Genomic DNA, 19,531 nt, shown 5'->3' with positions numbered 1-19,531 from the left:
TCTGTAGAGGACACACTTGTTTAATGATGTGATGAAATACACAGGAGACCCATGAGGTTTTTGAGAATGCCATACCCTTAGAAACACTGCCAGCTTACACTGAAAGGGACAGAGACAAGATGAAATAAAGACATCAGAGCCCCCCCAAACTTTATAGGCAGGAAACAGGCTGATAAAACCACACAGCTGCAAATATGTGCTACCCTCCAAGCAAAAGGAAAAATGACTGCAAGGTCAGAGCCACAGACCAAAGTGTGTATGGACACAGAGAACTGAGCCTTGGGCCACAAATTTAATTCCCAGGTCTTGAAACCTGGTGGAATTTACCTGGCTGGATTCTGAAATTGCTTTGGACCAATGATTCCTTTCTTCTTTCTATTTACTCCCTTTTTGGAATGAGAATACCTATAACTATTACCTCCTTCCTATCTCACCACTGTATTAGATAACATGTTTTCTAATTTCACAGGTCCACGGATAGAGGAGAATTTTGCCCTATCATATCCAGAGTGTCACCCATCCCGGATTTAGCTCATGAGATTTGGGACTTTCGAATTGATGATACTTAAATGATACTTGGGACTTGACGCTATAAGGGTTGAGACTTTGGGGATGCTGGGATGAGGTGAATGAATTTCAAATGAGGAATGGATGTGAATATTTAGGGTCCAGAAAACAGACTGTAGTGGGCTAAATAATGATCCCCAAAGATATCAGGCCCTATTTCATGGAGCTTGTGCTACCTTATATAGAAAAAACGGTCTTTGTAGATGTAATTAAGAATCTTGAGATGGGAATATTATCCTAGATCATCCAGGTGAGTCCTAGATGTGATCACAGTGTCCTTGTAAGGACACAAAGGAATGTCCATGTGAGTATGAGCTGGAGCACAGAAAGATTCGAAGACGCTGGCCTGGACAATGACAGGGGTGTAGCCACAAGCCAAAGAATGCTGGCAGCCATTAGGAGCTGGAAGGGACAAGGAACTGATTCTCCTGTAGATCCTCTGAAGGGAGCAAGGCTTGGCCAACACCTTAATTTCAGCCCTGTGATCTGATTTCAAACTTTGAGTCACCAGACCTGTGAGAGAATGAATTTCTATTGTTTAAAGCCATCCGGTGTGTGGTAATTTGTTCGAGCAGCCACAGGAAGGCTTCTTCTGGCAAAACAACCTTCTCCCTTTCATCCCGGGTGGCCAGAGGACCCAAGCTGGGCAGTCAGAGATTCCATTTCCCAGCCACATAGTTGACGGAGGTATGGGCAAGTGCCTCAAGCTGGGCCAGTCAGCGGCTTTCTCTGAGAGGTTTTTCTCAGTAGATCTGGTGGAGAAAATCTCTCTTCTCTCTGTGTGTGAGGTTATAGGGATCTAAGCTGGAGTCATCTGCATCCTTGGTTCCACCGCATGGGAACTACTAGCTTGAGAGATAAAACTCCCACACAGAAGGAAACAGGGAAGAGAGAAGACCAGTAGAGAGGAGAGAGTTCTGAGGCTGGCTCAAGTCCTGTCTACTCTGAGTTCAGCACAGGCACCATTACATCCCTTCTCTTTCATTCAAGCAACTCATCTGGGGTTCTGACACATGTAACCAATAATCCTGATGTATTGTGCCACCGTCCTAATCCAACCTTACATCATGCTACCCTCTACCTATACTCTTTGTACGTCCTAAGCCAATCTCAAATTAGTTCAGTGGAGCAAGCCTTTACTAAGCATCGAATTCATAGAGGATTTTGAGTACAGGGAGGAAGGAGAAAAAGTTCCTTCAGACAAAGGGCATTTAACATGAGTCTTTCAGAATGGATGAGATCTGGCAGACAGGGTGAAGAGGTAACAACATGTGTAATGATTCAAGAATAGGAGAGTTGACTGGAGAATCTAGCTTGACTGGTGACTGTAGTGATGACAGACAGGAGGAGAAGCTGATATGCAGAAGGTCTGGTCTTTCCCGTGCAAATGCTTAGACTCCACTCTGGAGATTATGGGAAGTCATTAAAGAGGTTAAGCAAATGCGGGAAGCCTCAGAATAGATGTTTCAAAGAGATTCTTGCATGACGATGAAAGTAGGGAGACCAGGCAAGAGATGATGTTGGTCTGAACCAGCACAGTGCAGGATAGGCTGAGGGAGGAATCAGAACTCGGATCCCAACATGGAGCCACCGCCGCTGCTATGGACTGATGCTCTGCCCTCTGGGACCAGGCTCATTCCCACCCACCTCCATAATTCTGCCCACATCCCTCACCTGTAATACCCTCCCTTCTTTCCTGCCTTTACTAAGCCCTCCCTATCTTTCAAGGCTGACTTCAGGAGCAGCCTTTTCTGACCCCTGTACCTCTTCCAGCTACCCTCCTCTGAACCCAGATCCTTCGACTACAACATTTAGGTCCTAAAGATGTCCTGGTTTCCCTTCCCAATCTGGGATTCCATGAAGGCTCTGGGTGTGGGTGCATTGCGTGTGCTGGGGGCCTATGTATAGATGCATATGTTTGAATAGAGGCACATGTTTATGGATGCCTTCTTGTAAGTTCTTGGTGGGTGGAGGTCCTGTCAGTGTCCCCTGGGAACCCACCGCATATGCACACCCTAAAGGTACTCTGCCAACATTTGTCAACATGTGGGATCTGAAATGATTCTGCACCAACAGCCCTAGGCATCTCAGTCCTTTGGGTGGGTACAGACCATGTGGACACAGAAAGGGACAGTGATAGGCTGCAGGTCACACAGTGCATCAGTGACCAGTCGGGTGGGGGTAAAAGGGAGCCCTCTGATCCACTAGCGGAGAAGGTGATTTCTCCCATCTATCTCTCTTGTCTCTAACTGCATGGACCAAAGGGAAAGCTTCAGAAAAATTAGGTCACTATAAGTAGATTTTTCCCTCTTCTTTCACTGCTCTTCTTTTTTTTTTTTTTTTAAGAACAGGTAATATGACCCTTCCTTTCCTTTAGTTTACAGAGATTTTATTCCTAAATGAATTATGAATAATTAAAACTCCACTCCATTTGTTCTATATTGTTGTTAATTGAAAAAATTAAAGATGCATGTGCTGCGATAGCTTGGTGGCCCTGAGAGAAGCTGGTGGACAGCTCAGGGGGAGATGTGCCAGCATCTCTCAGGCCTGCTGCCAGCGCTACCTGGAGTGGGGCATCTGGTCGACTGCTGAGAGCACTCCCCTTGCTTGTCCTCACCACGTTCCACCAAGCACACAGAGGGTACCAACGTCATTTCTCTCTTTATCCACACTTCTCTTTGCCCATGTAAAAGCCATGAGGTGGAAGGACTTTATTTATCATTCAAAGTGTGGGGAAGCTGCACTCCTTTCTCTTGAGTGGCTTTCAGAGTGATCCAGACCCCAGGTGACCTGCTGGGTGTGGGATGTGACATCTTCCAAGGACACTGTATAAAGTCTGAAGTCTGATGGTCAGACTAGTCACACGGCCCACCCCTACCACCACAGCTGACAGGTACAGACTCAGAGCTGAACAAAGCAAGGTCAATGTCTGTCCTGGGACCTGGGCCAGGTGTGCGCTAAGCCAGCTTGGTAGGCTTCACCCCTTCTACTCCGAAGTTCTCTCTGTCTCTGTCTGCTTAAGGCTCATCAGGCTGCCCCCCACTCCCATCCCCACTGCCTGCTTAGCTCACAGCTGGTGCTCAGAAAATGGGTTTTTTGGTTTTGTTTTTGCTTTTTTAGGGCTGCACCTGGAAGTTTCCAGGTTAGGGGTTGAATCAGAGCTACAGCTGCCTGCCTACACCACAGACACAGCAATGCTGGATCCAAGCCACATCTGTGACCTACACCATAGCTCACAGCAATGCCAGCTCCTTAACCCACTGAGCGGGGGCGAGGGATTGAACCCACATCCTTATGGATACTAGTCAGGTTCATAACCTGCTGGGCCACAACGGGAATTCCCAGAAAGTGTTTGTTGATTGAATGAGTCCTGTCTACGGACTGGGCTAATGCTTGCAAAGCCAGAAGCAAAGTTAAGCCTTGTATCAGGCAGGATATGCTAACTATTTTGACAAACAACCCCAAATCCCAGTGGCTTAACACAATAAATACTTGTTTCTCATGACCCCTCAAGCAGCATTGCTCTCCTGGTGGCTCTCCTCAAGCAGCAACTCATAGATCCAGAGCCCCTCCTTCAAGGATCCTATCCCACTCCCCACAAGATCTTTGGAGTGTTCTCCACTCAGCGGTAGATGAAGAAAGAAAGTGGTGGACCCCCTGCCACGCCCTGCAATCATCCCTGCCCTCTCCTCCTGGTGAGAAGCTCCTGGACAAACTCCAGGGACACTTTTCTCCAGGTCTTCCCCACCTGGTCTATTTAACATAAGCTCTTGCAATATCTGGTCTCCTTAGAGTCCTTTAATCTCCCAGAAAAGGCAGCCCTCCTATACTATTGGAGGGAATGCAAATTGGTGGAGCCACTATAGAAAACAGTATGGCAGTTCCTCAAAAAACTAAAAATAGTGTTGCCATATGATCCAGCAATCCCACTTCTGGGCATACATGTGGACGAAATTATAATTTGAAAAAATATATGAACCCCGATGTTCATAGCAGCACTGTTTGTAATAGCCAAGACATGAAAACAACCTAAATATTCATCAGCAGATGAATGAATAAAGATGTGGCACATAGACAATGGAATACTATTCAGCCATAAAAAATGAAGTAATGCCATTTGCAGCAACATGGACCAAGAGAGTCTCATACTAAGTGAAGTAAGTCAGAAAGAGAAATACAAAGAGCATATGATATCACTTATATATGGAATCTAAAATATGACACAAATGCACTTATCTGTAAAACAGAAACAAGGAGTTTCCATTGTGGCTAGTATATATGAGCATGCAGGTTCGATCCCTGGCCTCACTCAGTGGGTTAAGGATCCGGCATTGCCGTGAGCTGTGGTGTAGGTCACAGATGAGACTTGGATCTGGCGTGGCTGTGGCTGTGGCGTAGGCCAGCAGCTGTAGCTCGATGTGACCTCTATCCTGGGAACTTCCATATTCTGCAGGTACAGCCCTAAAAAGCCAAAAAAAAAAAAAAAGAAAGAAAAGAAACAGACTTCACAGAGATAGAAAACAGACCTGTGGTTGCTGAGGGACGGGGGTTGGGGAGGGGTAGAGTGGGAATTTAGGATTAGCAGATGCAAACTAGAAATATACAGAACGGACAAACAACGAGGTCCTGCTGTATCGCACAGGGAACTATATCCCGTGTCCTGTGATAAACCGTAACAGAAAAGAATTTTAAAAGAATGTATATGTGTACAACTGGATCATTTTGCTGTACAGCAGAAATTAATGCAACATTGCAAATCAACTATACTTCAATAACATGTTTTTAAAAAATTGATCTCCCATTGCTTCAGGCCCACTCTGAAGAGGGCTTCTGCACACTCCACCTTAATACGCTTCCCTTCACAGGGGATGAGCTACTGCAGTCTAAGACCCCAGGCTACAAGGAGAGAAACCGGCTGGGGTTCCAGTCTTCCTGGCTGGTGCCCCTGTACCTGGTAGGCAGAGCCTCCCACCACCACAGCCAGGCTGAAGCATCACTGCCCAGGGGAGCGACCCCTTCCCAGGCAGGCATGTAACAGGTGAGGCTGGTTGCCCGGGGCTGTTGCCCAACTGGAGTTTGGTTTCTCTTTAGGCAGTGCTGTGGGAGCAGGCGGCCCCTCTTCCAGGAAGCCGGGGAGAGCACCTTCTAACGAGTCACTTTCCTCTTCCTCCTTGGTTGGCAAGCACCGCCGGCCAAAGTTGCGCCTTGCTGTGAGCTCTGCTTTCTGCCTTTCCCTCCCCCACCTTTAATGTCCCCCTAATCCAATTTCCTTGGCGATAAATAAATAAATAAAAGTGTTTTCGTAGAATACAAACCTACTCACTGCAAGGGGCCCGGGTGGCACATAAACTATGAAAGATTCGCTCTCTTCATTAAAGCAGCCAGTCCTTCATCTCCACGCTTTCTTCTTCCCCACAGTCTGCCTTGATCACACGGAAGTGAAACCACAGCCCCCTCTCCCTTGGGGAGCTCGCTCCCAGGGGGACACATACTAATAAACCCCAGCATCAGTGGCTCTCACAGGCATCCGGTCTCAAAAGCATTAGAACCTGCCTGGGGCCGGAAGAAAAACAGGCAGTGGGAGACCTAAAGGACAGAAGGATGGTCCAGACAGCCTCCCCCTGGAGTGTGGTTTTCTCCGTGTCTCAGCAGCCCAGAAAGTCACCTTCGAGATGTTCCATGGTGAGCATGGCACCCTATAAAGGGAGCGGGAACCAGCACCCTCTAACCACTGGAATCCGTCAGACCCTGGGCCCTCGGCTCCCTGCACCTGCTCCCAGTGAGCACCCATGTGGGCCAGCAACGCTGCTGTGAGCAGTGTTCTACACGGACCCTGCCCCCAGTGTTACCACCATACACTTCCGTACCTCTCACCCTATCAGAGGGAGGGACCTGCTGCACCCCCTGGCTCTCAGACTGGCAGTGCCACCACCCACTGCCAGGCTGACTCATGGCTGCGTGCCACCGCTCAAAAGGCAACCCCCTTCAGAACAGCACTGGGAGTGTGTCCCATCTCCTTCAGGGGACGGAGCCCTACTTTTGTGCCTTTTCAAGGCCATGTGGAGAGACAAGAAGGGGTTAGGGGAATCACTGTACCACTCGGTGACAACCCACCAAGCCTGGTTCAGCAAGGCTGAATCTGAATGACCTGTGAGTTTTTCATGCACACACATATGGAGCAGCAGTTTTCTTACTGGTTTGACTCAATCAAGCACCCACTGATGAGTACATATAGTGCCCCCAGCCCTGCTAAGAACAGTGGGCTGCGGATAGAAATGAAGATAAGGCCCTCCCCTCCAAGTGCTCAGGCCAGCTGAGTCACCCAGACACACACCTGAAAAATGAGATGAAATGAGAGCAGTTTAAGGCCAAATGAGACTGTTTAAGCAAGGCTGAAAGTAAAATTACAACCAGAGCTACTATTCTCAGGTCCACTCTATGCCTCAAAGATCTTTAATCTTCACAACAACTTATTGAAATGGGTATTATTATTAGCCTCGGTTCGCAATGAGAAGACGCATGCTTAGAGAGGTTAAGTGATTTTCCTGAGGTCACACAGCCAGTAAATGTGAGATGAAATTTAAACTCCACTCTATTGATTCCAAAGCCTGCACTTCTACCCACTGCGCAATCCCAGAGGACACATACCAGTGGAGAGAAGATACTGAGGCAGCGCTCAGCCCAACATAAAGAAGACACTGCTTAGAGCCCAGGGATGGGAGAGGCGGCATCGAGTAAACGAGCCGCCTGCCCACGAGAGGTGCATAGGCCCGAGGCAAGTGAAAGAAAAATCTGGGCCTGAAAGGAGGCTGGGTGAATACAGCAGATGGGAGATGCTATAACTGTTAGGGAAGTGGGACCTGAAAGAGCTAGGATTTAAGTAGAAAGATCAAGAAGGTGGTACATGTGACGCAGGGATGGGGGTCACAGGTGTGTCTGGAGGTAGTAAGTAAAGCTGATTGGCTGAAGCAAAACGCCTGTGTTGGTCAACTCTCCCCTTGCAATGCGCAAAGCCTAGCAAGGCGCTGGGGTTGGGCTCAGGGGACCCCTCACTAGAAGTGGCCAGGAAGATTTGAAGTGGTGGGAAAGGTGGGGAAAAATGAGTGCCACATTCTCAGCAGAGGCACAGCACAAAGAGAGAAAACTGACTGTCTGCCTTCGAGAGCCAAGAGCCAGCCATCTGCATCCAGACACGAGCGATCAAGCCAGCACCAGGTCAGAAACTGAAAGCAAGAGCCAGCCTGGGGGTCCGTGGACGTGCTTCTAGCTGCATCATCGATGTCACCCGTGGCCCTCCTGCAGCCACATGGGTTAAAGGTTCAGGGGGTTGAGGGCAAACAGTGCTGGGCATGGTGGCCTCGCTTCTACCCAGCGGGGCTGGTCTCATAGCCCCCCGGAACAGACGTACCCCAGAGGCGCTCCCCACCCACGGTGCCGCAAAGCCCTCGGAGGATGAATAGAGAATCAGCCCCTGAGACCAGAACACCCGGTTCAGTCCAGAGCGCGGTGACATGGCGCCTGTCCCAGAACAGTCACCTGGGCAGAGACAAGGAAATTGCAGACCTGAATCTGCTCTTTGCCATTTTCTGGAAAATGGCTTCACTGGTTTCGCTTGTTTTTAAAAAAGGGGGAAAGGAAAGGAAGGAATATGGGCCAATTCTGAGGGCTAATTGCCTTTGCTCTCAACTAGAGCCCATGATTTTTCCAGCAAACACGCTCTCCTGTCGCTGTGCTGCCAGACCCATTCTCCGTTTCCAATCAGCCCTGAAAATAGCCCTTGATAGAGATAATAGGAAGAACAAAGAGAAATTTAGAGGAGTGGAGAGAGGAAAGGAAAGTCATGCCTAACTGGCAGCCCTGAGGTTGTTTTCATAAAGAACCCTTCAGTTAGTCCCTGATTTGTCTCCAAACAGCGAGGTGTTCAATAAATCCCAGGAAACAGACTTGGACCAAGGCCAAGGGCTCTTTGACTTTTTTAGGTCATAGACTCCTTTGAGATTCTGGAAAAGCATGGACCCCATCTCTCACCAGGAAAATGCACATAAACACACATCCCATGTATTAATTCAGAGGATCACAGATGTAACAGCAAGCTCCAACCACAGACCTTACACAGACCCTGCTTAAGAATTCATGACATGGGCAATCTTTTTTTTTTTTTTTTTTCCTTTTCTAGGGCTGCTCCCGTGGCATATGGAGGTTCCCAGACTAGGAGTCTAATGGGAGCTGTAGCCACGGGCCTACGCCAGAGCCACAGCAACACGGCATCCAAGCCGCATCTGCAACCTACACCATAGCTCAGGGCAATGCCGGATCCTTAACCCACTGAGCAAGGCCAGGGATTGAACCCGCAACCTCATGGTTCCTAGTCGGATTTGTTAACCACTGCGCCGTGACGGGAACTCCCTGCAATCTCTTTTTTAAAGGCTCTCGCTCTCTCTCGCTCTCTCTCTCTCTCTCTCTCTCTCTCTCTCTCATTCTCTTTCTTTCTCCCAGCAATCTCTTTTTTAAAGGCTCTCTCTCTCTCTCTCTCTCTTTCTCTCTTTCTTTCTCTCTCTCTTTCTCTCTTTCTTTCTCTCTCTCTCGCCAAGTGTATGTATGTGCTTAGAAGGAAAAGGTTCAGCTATGTCTCCCATAGTCTATGGGATTTTTTTAAACTTTGTTCAGTTTGAAATGTTGGAAGACTTTCTGCAAATAAGTGAGTTCGAAGGTCCAAAAATGGGGGTGATTCTGTGCAAGCCATTCTCAACCAAAGACATGAGGGAGTCAACACAGGGGCCTGGGGTCCTCCGCTGAGGCCTCAGCGAGAACGAGTGTATCACCTAAAAGGCTAATAGTGGCCACGGGCTACGGAGGGGCTGTGGGAGCCCAGAGAGCCTCGCCTCAGGCCTATGGAGAATGACCAATGCCAGAGCTTCCCAAACTTTACTGTGGATCCACATCCCATGGAAGTCTTGTTAAAATGCAGATTCTGATTCAGAATCAGATGGGACAGAGAGCTGCGCATCCAACAGCAGCAGGTGATGCTGATGCTGCTTTGAGTAACAAGCATCTATGCAATGACAACTTCTTGGCTGAAGCTCTAGCAAAGACCTTGAATGTATGCTCTGGAAGATGGAGCACTGGCAGGAAGCCCCAGGACGTAAATGTCTCCTGAACTGAGTGTGATGCTACTCCATGGCAAGAGTGCCCACGTAACCAACGGCTGGGCCTTCCTCCCAGGCTAGCCAGTGATAACAAATGGGGGGCTGGTGCCTCATTTACCTCTGCATCCACAGCCCCACCAGCCCAGAGCCATGTATACAGTAGGCATCCTTAAGTGAGTGATCGAGAGCTCCAGAAACCGGTGCAAGCAGTTCTCTAGCAGGGTGGGAGGTGAGGCCCACAGTCCCAGATCTCTGGGAGGTGAAAGGAAGGCTGAGGGACCATTTGTGCTCAGAGATCTGGGCTGTGGTGCATAATGCTGGCCAAAGAGTATTTACCAAGCACCAGCTGTGTGATCAATTCCATGCTGTGTCCAGGAGTCGGGGCAGAAGAGGGGCTGAGGGCTAAGAAGGAACTAGAATATCAAAGGGAGAAGGACTCTTAGAAATCTCAGAGTCCAATCCCATCATTGTACAGAAGGGGACACTGAGGCCCAGAAAGACTTGTTCAAGACCAAACAGCTGGTTGACAGCTGGACCAGGACAAGAAGCCGATCTTCTGACTCTCTGCCCATCTCCACCTTGCCCCAGGGTCTGGCAAAAGCCCAGCAGGCTTCCTCTCTGAACTCACAGGTAACTCCTGGGCAGCCCTCTGCCTCAGGCCTGCCCTGCAGGAGTCCCCCACTCAGCCTGTCATGGGCCCAGGCACATGCAGGTGTCGGGGAGCATCTGTGATTCCACCCACGAGGGACAAAGGGAGGCTTACCTGGGAGCAGTGCTAACTCGGGCCTCTCCCAACACATTACAGACTGTCAGCCTAATAGGCCTGCGCTGAGCGCCTGGGGGAAAGTCAGTTCCAATCAGGCCGTGCTCTGTGGCCGGGAGATAAACATAGGGCGAAGGCAGGAGATCTGGCCTCTGCAGGAAGCCAGCCTGGCCTTCCTGCTCTCTGATACAAGCTCATGCTCAGAGAAAGGGGGAATAAAAACTGGATTTTTCCCATTGCCAGCAATGGGTGCCCCCCCCCAACTCTTTTTGTCCACAAACACCATTAAAAAGATACTGCGGTCCCTTGAGATCCTGAGTTGCAGGGGCTCAGAGCATCAGTGAATCTTTAGCTAATGAAGCCCAGCCTCAAACTCCTGGCCTCCAATCTAAGGTAACAGCCTCTGAGTAAATCAGGCAGGTTCCTTCTGGCAACACACTGCACTCCCAGATCCCTGCTGTTCCCAGGTCACAGAAAAACATTTGAAAGCATCACCTGAGTTCCCGTGGTGGCACAGTGGAAACCAATCTGACTAGGAACTGTGAGGTTGTCGGTTCGATCCCTGGCCTCGCTCAGTGGGTTAAGGATCTGGCATTGCTGCGACTGTGGCGTAGGCTGGCAGCCGTAGCTCCAATTCGACCCCTAGCCTGGGAATCTCCATATGCCATAGGTGCAGCCCTAAAAAGGCAAACGACAAAACAATAAAATAAAATAAAAGCATCATCTGAAAGATCATGTGGGCCGTGCCATGACTGAGAGCCGTGTCCCTAAGAAGTGACTCAAATTAATTACACAAACAAGTAAGCACCTGCCATGTGCTGCTCTGCACCTACTGTGTGCTTCTCTGCACCTACTGTGTGCTGCTCTGTACTCTCTGCATTTTCAGGGCTGAGGCAGTTTGTCTGAGCGGGTCTTACCGCATGTAAAATGAAACCAAAGCTTCTGGGTTCCATATTCTGCATTCAAAACACGTGGCAGGGATTTGGGTTGATGTGGCCAAATTTAAAGGCAAGGGCCTTCAACAGCCTTTCAGAAAACAGACAAGAACCATCTAGAACTCTTCAGTTTGCTCCTCCCCCTGGAAACCATCCTCCCCACCTCCTTTGCTCCCAACTTTGAGACCCTGAAAAGAAAGAAACATCCAGCCCACAGTTCACAGAATCACACCTCCCTGCCCCCTTCCCGAGGTGCACACAGGAGGGGCAAGTTCCCCTCTGAGTCCTCCGGAGGTTCGGCTTCCTCCAATGTGAGTACCTATTGCCTAAGACTGGTGCAAAAACCACAGATCATGCAGGTAAAGTCCTCAGCACAGGGCTGGCACATAGTAGGGCCTCAATAAATGGCAGCTCTATGGCTACGGTCCTGATGGAGGGAGTCGAAGGTGGACTCAAGCCCCCAAGAGCCACCCTTGTTTCTGGACTCTACCATCCCCCAAAATGGCCCACTGGAACAGGATCTGTCACCGGACCACCCTGCGGTAGGAGACCTCGAGACAGGGCCTGAGTGATGCCACTGGGCTACAGAGGCTGCTGGGGTGTGTGGTGCCGTCTGGTTTGGTAATGCACAACAGAAAATTACCTTGTCAATCACCTCCGAGGGAGGGGGGTCTGGCCGAAGCTTAAGACTTTATTGGTGCTGCCACTGGAGCCTCGTCTTTGGTACAGACTATTTTCAGCATAAATAATGTACACTCTGTTACACTGTCGAAACTGACAGATGAGCATTCTTGAGGCACCCATAGACCACTCATTCAACTGGGGAAATGTTAAGAAATGTTAGATGAGCTTCTCCCAACCGTGGTACAAAAAGCTGCCTCATACTATGTGCCACGGTCACAGATCTTGAGGACAGGGGCCTCTGCCAGTTGCCCTCTGTCATAAGTGCCCTGGCTTCTGAGCTCTGCAGCCAGGATTCAGACTCAATTCCGGTGGGTGCATCTTAGTTGAAGACTCGGCAGGGGTAACTGAGTCCAGGGGAGCCCATCTCAGGGAAGCATTTGCAAAGAGTATGTTATAGGTCAGAGGTAGGTGGGCCATCAAGGACCGGATCAGAAGGAAAAAAGAAGTACCAGACCATGCCTGCATGTGAAAAAAGAGGGAAGAGACAGAGTGGGAGGGGAGAAGAAGTTAGGTCCAGAAGGCTCCACGGGAACTCTTCCTTGTGGAGTGAAGGACCTCAAAGCTTGTTGGAGCCCAGAGATCCAGCCCAGGGAAAGGTGGGGGAGATAAAACCCCAGTCATCTCATAAGTTCCAGAGATGCAGAAAATCCTAACAGGAGGAGGTTCCGAGGAGGCCAGGACACAAGGAGAGATGGTGGGGGAGGGGCGGCAGAAGGAGCGAGGGAGTTCACCGAGAGAAAGTTGCTGCCCAGGTTGTTACTGGGCGTACTGCTGGCCTCCTATGAGTGGACACAGCCTTGCTCCCAGCCCTGGACAGTCACCAGTCTCCTTCTGTTCACCATCAAGAGCTATGGAGGGTCCCAGATTTCATCCTCTTGCAAGCTCACAAGTTAGCCCCAGTTTTATGGGCAGAAGATAAGAGACTCTTGGGCCAGAAATAAAGCTCTTTATTCCCCCATGGTCCTGCAAGCAGCATGCGCATCGCATTTGCACTGGTGCCTCTTGTCCAGCCCAGTCCCCTGGGGACAACGAGGAGGGGCCCTCACTGATCTGCATGCGCAGTGGGTTTGCTTCAGAGCTGATGGAAGCCATGCTTAGGAAACCTGAACCTTTTTAAATGGGTGTAAACCCAGCTGACTTTTGTCCTGGAGGGAGACATTGTATTTACTGGACAGTAAAAATACCTGCTCCCTGCTCCTTAGCCCAGAGACACTATCTGCTTCTTCCAAGGCTGTTTGCCATACACAAAGATCCCAGAAGACAGAGTCTAGAACAAAGGCCATCAGTGCCTCTGCTCACAAGACTTGCAGAGCTGCAAGAAACCCACAGAGAATTGTCTCGTAACACTCACAAAGCACAGAGAAGGAGAGTCGCACCCTCCCGTGACAGCTCCCGCCCCATCCCTGGGGAGAGCACAGGATGGAGCGGGAAGGGATGCTTCCAGAAGGGAAAGTCCTTGAGCCTGAACTTGAGAGCTGGCAGCGACAACCTCATGCTACAGGGCAGCTTGTTCTGAAGAGCGCCTCCTAATTCCACTCTAAAACACGGCTCCGCAAGGGTACAGAGAAGCAAGGAACCACGTCTGAGCAAACAGAATTCCCCCCAGGAAGAAGATGCTCTAGGGTTTTGTTTTTTTAGGATTGTCTGGAATCTGAGTCCCTTTGGAGGCCATTCTCTGGCCACTGAAGGAGCACCCCTTGCAGGTCCCAATCCCCTTCGGCTCTGTCTGGGGCACAGGGCACTCCCACCCGCCAGGAACTGCGTTATCCAGAGTTACCCACACACACAGCCCCCTGGGGCCCCCTGGGTCCTGCCCTCCTGCACTGAGGCAGTCAGAGGGGAAGGGGGCCTGCAAAGGTGCCTGTCTCATCACAACAGGTGAGTGGTGAGAAACTCAGAATTGGGTCAGCTGGCTTATCTTCCATCCTCACTGAGACGGTTTATTCATGAACCTTGCATGCAGAAGGAAGGCAGGGCAGATGGCCACTTCGGTGACTTCTCAGAGCACGTTGCCTTTTCCTGTGGGGGCCCGCCCAGCAGCCAGGGCCACTCAGCGTCACTTTCCTGAATTAGAAGTCACGGCCCCTCATGCCACCCACCCTTCCACGGAGAATTTAGAGCAGGGGTGCAGGGGCCACGCCCAGGATTCCTTGTCTGAACAGCCCCTTCCTGGGAGCTCTCTAGAGCTTTCCACAAACCCCCAATCTTCTGTCCCTCTCCCCAGGATCTCTTAAACAAATGTTGCATAATCAATTATTGCATTGGCCTATTTAATTGATTTATATGCACTTTTAAAAGCTTTACACTGCACAAGAAACACATCTATCATAATCCTTGATTGAATTGGAGAAAGGAGAAGGGAGAGAAAGGGAATTAAAATTTATTGAGCATTTATTATGTGCCAGGTAATACACACAGTGCTCTACATATATTACTGAGTTTAATCTCACAAACACCCTGTAAAGTGGGGCGTCCTTTCCTACTGAGTAGATGAGGAAACTGAGACCTACAGAGGTTAAAGGATTTGCCCCCAGTTACAAAGCATCTGCTGGAAGAAGCAGGATTCAACTGTGGCTCTGATTCCAAGCCAGTATCTACTTCAGGATTTAAGTATCGAGTGTTTCTATAAAAAGTCATGAATAAGGAATATACCCCTTAGTGCAGCATTGTTTCATGGAGGAAATAAGAGCCAATTTGCATTGTTCCCCTGAACCACATCGTTAACTACAACTGAAGTTACCCGTGTGTGTCATTTCACACTATCAGGTAACGGGGGGAGGGGGAGGGATGAGGAAGCGGGTGCCCAGGGATAAGGTAACAGTGTTTACAAAGCTTGAGAGTTTTCTCTCTGAACATTAACATTTTTTAGAAAATTCTAGCTATTTAAAAAAAAAAAAAAAACTCTTCAACCATGTCTACTCAATGCCATTGTGAAAGATGATAGAGAACTTTCATTCATCCAACAAGGGTTTATAGGTGATAAGTCACTGTGTGTGGGCACAGAGACAGCAAAAACCAGCTGCTCATAGTCCCTCAGAGCCCACATTCTAGAAGTTGCAGTGATGCTCAAAATCTGAAACAGCCAGTTAGACGCAGCCCTGAGAAGGCATGACAGACACAGGCGCCAGTGCTGGGCAGAGTCCAGAAGAGGGGACAGCTGATCTGAGACCTGAGTGACAAGAGAAGCCCTGTCCCTGCCCTTCATGACCCAAGACCAAAGTAAGACTTGGTCTCTTAGTCTGGGTTTTCCAGAGAAATGGAACCAATAGGATGAGGGAGATGAATGGATAGATAGCTAGATAGCTAGCAGGTAGACAGGCTAGCTAGCTAGCTAGATAGATAGATTATAAGGAGTTATAAGGAATTGCCTAATGAAGTTATGGAGGCTGAGACATCCCAAGAGCTTCAGATTTACAAGCTGGAGAACCAGAAAAGCCAATGGTGTAAGTTCCAGTCTGAGTCTGAGTCTGAGTCTAGAGGCAGGAAAAGCCAATGTCGCAGTTCAAAGACAGTCAGGAAGGAAAGCATTCTTTGCTGTTCACAGGAAGGTCAGACGCCTTTTCCTTCTATTCAAACTTCCACTGATTGGACGAGGCCCACCTGCATGAGGGAGGGCAATCTGCTCTCCTCAGCCCATCAATTCAGAGGTTAATCTCATCCAAAACACCCTCACATGGCCAGAACACACCCCGAATAAAGTGTGACCAAATATCTAAGTACCCCACGGCCTATCAAGTTGACACATAAAATTCTTGGGAAAGAATATACCCCTTTCACTTAGTAGAACCAACTGCTGCTGCATTCTTTGCTTTTGCATCTGTTTTGTTGTTTTTCTCTGTCTTATTACCAGACCACCTGCTGTCACTGCTGATGGTCATTGCCCCGCCCACAGAAGGACCTCATCTCACTTCTAACTCCCTCTGGGTTTTAAAATGAGGGTGCTGCTCTAGTTGGAATTTAAGGACCCTGAATGAACCCACACACATGGAGGTAAAATGCTGGCAATATAGAGCAAATATTTTGTGACATGTCTTTTATCATCTCAAGGGAATTTTTTTTTCTGTGTCTATTCTGATTCTGAGAGCTGTGATCTAGATAAGTTACCAAATAATAGGAACACATTTTTTTTTTCTTTTAAGGGCCTCACCTGAGGCATAGGGGTCAAATCAGAGCTGTAGCTGCTGGCCTACACCACAGCCACAGCAACGGGGAATCCAAACCACCTCTGGGACGCACACCACAGCTCACAGTAACATTGGATTCTTAACTCACTGAACAAGGTCAGGAATCAAACCCACATCCTCACAGACACTATGTCGCGTTCTTAACCTGCTGGGCCATAATGGGAACTCCTGAAGACCTTCTATACGAGGATGAGTCGAGCAAAATTGAAATAATAATTGAGGGCAACTCATGAGTAGGAACGTTTTCAAACTTCAGGGGCAATTTGGTATTCAGGAATTACAAAACACAACAAATATGAAAACAGGCAGCTAAACAGAACCAATCTTCCCAGCTTTTTTGTCTACTTAAATTGTCCTGGGGAGAATCATTTCCCCCAAAGCCAACAGAATGAATCGTCACTGTGACTTTCCAGGCAATGAGCTGGTCAGGTTCCACCGAAGAGTTTCCCAAAACAATGACTTTTATTTTTTAAAATGATCAGAACATTCGGTACTTCACACACACATACACAAAGTAGCACTCATTCTGCTTGGCACCATTTTATCAAGTGTGAGTGTCAAACATTTTATCGTTTCAAATTAACAACAAGGAGCTGTTAATTTTTGTGTTTGTTTGTTTAAAAGACCAGTGGAGATTTTTCTTTTTGCTTGTTTAAGCTTCATTTAATTCAAGCTCCAATCTGCCCCTCTTTGATTGCATTTCCAAATCCTAAATAAAAGTGATAACTCTTTCTGCCAATTGTAACAAACTGCTAGTGCCAGTTATTGCTTTTTGAAAAAGAAAAATTTTTTTAAGAAAAAAAAAAAAAAAACCTTTTAATACTTAGCCAGCAGTTTTATCCAAAAGGTGGGGGGGGGGAGAAACTCTGGCCTTTCAAAACCACCCCATATATTTGTAACAACCTCTTTACTGAGTTCATGTATCTTCTTTATTGTTCTTCATAAACAGGCTATTGGATCTCTAGCTCACAATGTGAAAAATGAAAGAATTTCCTCCCATCTATGCCTCTCTCATCTCATAATTGTTTTGTTCTGAGAGGTAGGGGAGACCCGTATAAATGTCTCTGCTATTTTATTTGTCCTCTCCAAGCCCATTCACATTTTTCTCCAGGGCTTTTGACTCCTGTTCTGTTTCAGCCTGAACCTCTATCTGCTTACTGTTCTCAGCATCAAACCTTACTAAAGTGTTTGAGATTTCATTTCAGAGGGTGAGGTAAAAGAGATAAGAGTCAAAGGCATTTGAAAAGCCACTTTCCAGCATGTCTGTGCTGGGTAGGTTGGAGGGATTGATGCTTAAGGAGCAGCTCACCTGTCATCACAAAGAACATCCTGGTTCAGGTTTACGATGTCCTCGTGCGGCGCCAGCATAGGGCCGCTCCTCTTCTCTGTTCTTTCCAGAAGGCCCCACAGCTGTGCTTTCTGCTCCTGCTGCTGCAGCTTCATAGGTCCCTCTGTCTCTCCGAGCTTCAGCCCCATCATCCTCCCCATAAAGCTGAGGTCCTCCCACAACAAGAATAGCCCTTGTCAGGCACTGGCAGGGCTGAGAGTCTGTAGAGTGGCTTGTTGGACAGAATTTTTCAATGCGATTAACTGTCCTGAAAATGTAGGAGATGCACATTCTGGGAAGAGGCCATGGAAAGAAGTCTGAAGGGGAAAAGACTGCTTCTTAGACCTCAATTCTTCAGTGATATGCATCAGAGTGAGCATCTCAGATCCAAGTATTAGAGCGGTTCCATGTAAAGAAAATCATGAACACTCATTAGTCAGGCGTGGCTGTGACATGGCTATGTAACAAATAATCCCCAGATCTCAGTGGCTTACAGCAGACATATCTTTCTTTTTACTCTTGGGTCCACAGGTTGGCTGAACTCAGCTGGGCTTGGCTTGGGTCTGTTCCATGTGTCTCTCTATCATGGAACCATGGCTCATCCAGGGTATATAGATCTCATGGTGAAGGGAGGAGCATCAGAGAGCAAATGCAAACATTCAAGGCCTGGACACATCCTCGCTTCTTCACACTGGTTTCATGGCCATGCTCAAGGTGAGTGAGGCAAATATATATGCACCATCCTGAAGAGGAAGAGAGAGGGCATACTGAGTAAAAATCTATCCCAAATACATACATACATGCACACATGCACGTGCGCACACACACACACACACACACATACACACAGAGTCAGAGAGAATTGCGAGAATAGCTTTTCAGGAAGGCCCCAAGTCCTGGAAAATAGGAATTGCCTGCTCTTCCTACTGGCTCAGGCTGGTAGGAACAGCTCCACAAAGACATTTCAAAATCATCTTCAAATGTGGGAATGAAAGCAAATTTAAAATGCCATCTAGTCCTACATCTTCATTCGGGGAAGTTTTTAGTAACAGACCCAGTGATGGGAGATCACTTCCTTCAAAGCAACCACTCTAAGTACAAGAAGTGAGTCTTCTCCTTCTGCAGCATGGCAATGACTCAGACATCAGCGTCCAGCTCTTAGGTAACCCCTAAGCCTTCCCTTTTCCAAATGAATAGCCTTGAGTTTCTTTCCCATAAAGCCCACGGTTTCAAGTCACCGTTTCCTCAGGCACATGCCATTTTGTTAATGCATTCCTTATGTCAGGAGTCCAGAACTAAGCCCACAGCTACAGACCCGCAACATCTGTGTAAGCTGAGTGGGGTGATCCTCTTTCCATTTCTGAGCAAGAATCACCAGAGAGTGACCAGTCATAACTCTTACTCAGGTTGAGCTGAGAGTCACCTAGAGTCAAGACAGTCAAGTGTGTTGCTAAACCATTCATTGGTCACCTACTTATGAAGCACTGATAGTAGCACCTGGATCCTGCCAGATGCTGGGGACACAGTGGCAAAAAAAATGACACACGTGGTCCTGCCTCTCGTGGAGGCTACTCGGAGAGACAGATAGGAATTAAGTAAAGAAACCGAAAAATAAGAAAATGGAAAACATTTATGAAAATAAAGAGTAGATGACAGGAGGGGGAAAGGGGGAAAGCTACATCAGATATGGTGGCCAGGGGAGCCCCCTACAAAGAGATGAATTCCTGAAGCCCCAGAAAAAGGCCGACAGGAAGAGGAGGAGCCCTTTCCTGTGGCAGGAAGCTGGCTGGGCAGGAGCCGGCCCTGTGGAAAGAAAGGACTGAGACGTGAAGGCAGCTGAAGGAAGGTCAGGTGGCAGCACCTGGTGAGTGGGGATGGGGGTACATGGAGCGGGTGGAGAGTCAGCAGGTCTGGCTGGCAGAGTT

At 48.4% G+C, this 19,531-nt stretch overlaps 1 protein-coding gene across 4 annotated transcripts in view; it reads right to left on the bottom strand.

Moving 5' to 3' along the window:
* LOC102165540 (uncharacterized) overlaps positions 1-19,531 on the bottom strand; it is a 1,338,477-nt gene that overhangs the window by 1,279,559 nt on the left and 39,387 nt on the right. For 3 of the 4 annotated variants that reach the window (XR_014842476.1, XM_085019942.1, XM_085019941.1), the window contains exon 2: positions 17,589-18,349. Coding sequence is in view for 2 of the 4 variants with exons in the window: in XM_085019942.1 (XP_084876068.1) it covers positions 17,589-17,767 (179 nt within the window). In the remaining 2 variants the exon portion in view is untranslated. Of the gene's footprint in view, positions 1-17,588; positions 18,350-19,531 lie in introns of those variants that run through there. The other variant, XR_014842477.1, reaches the window with a different exon arrangement.

The sequence above is a fragment of the Sus scrofa genome, chromosome 3 (assembly GCF_054392235.1).
Source record: "Sus scrofa isolate SSC_HxYL_T2T_F1_AM1 chromosome 3, Sscrofa_HxYL_maternal_Yorkshire_Landrace_v2.0, whole genome shotgun sequence".
NCBI classification, from domain to species: domain Eukaryota; kingdom Metazoa; phylum Chordata; class Mammalia; order Artiodactyla; family Suidae; genus Sus; species Sus scrofa.
This window is presented reverse-complemented; position numbering and strand designations above follow the sequence as displayed.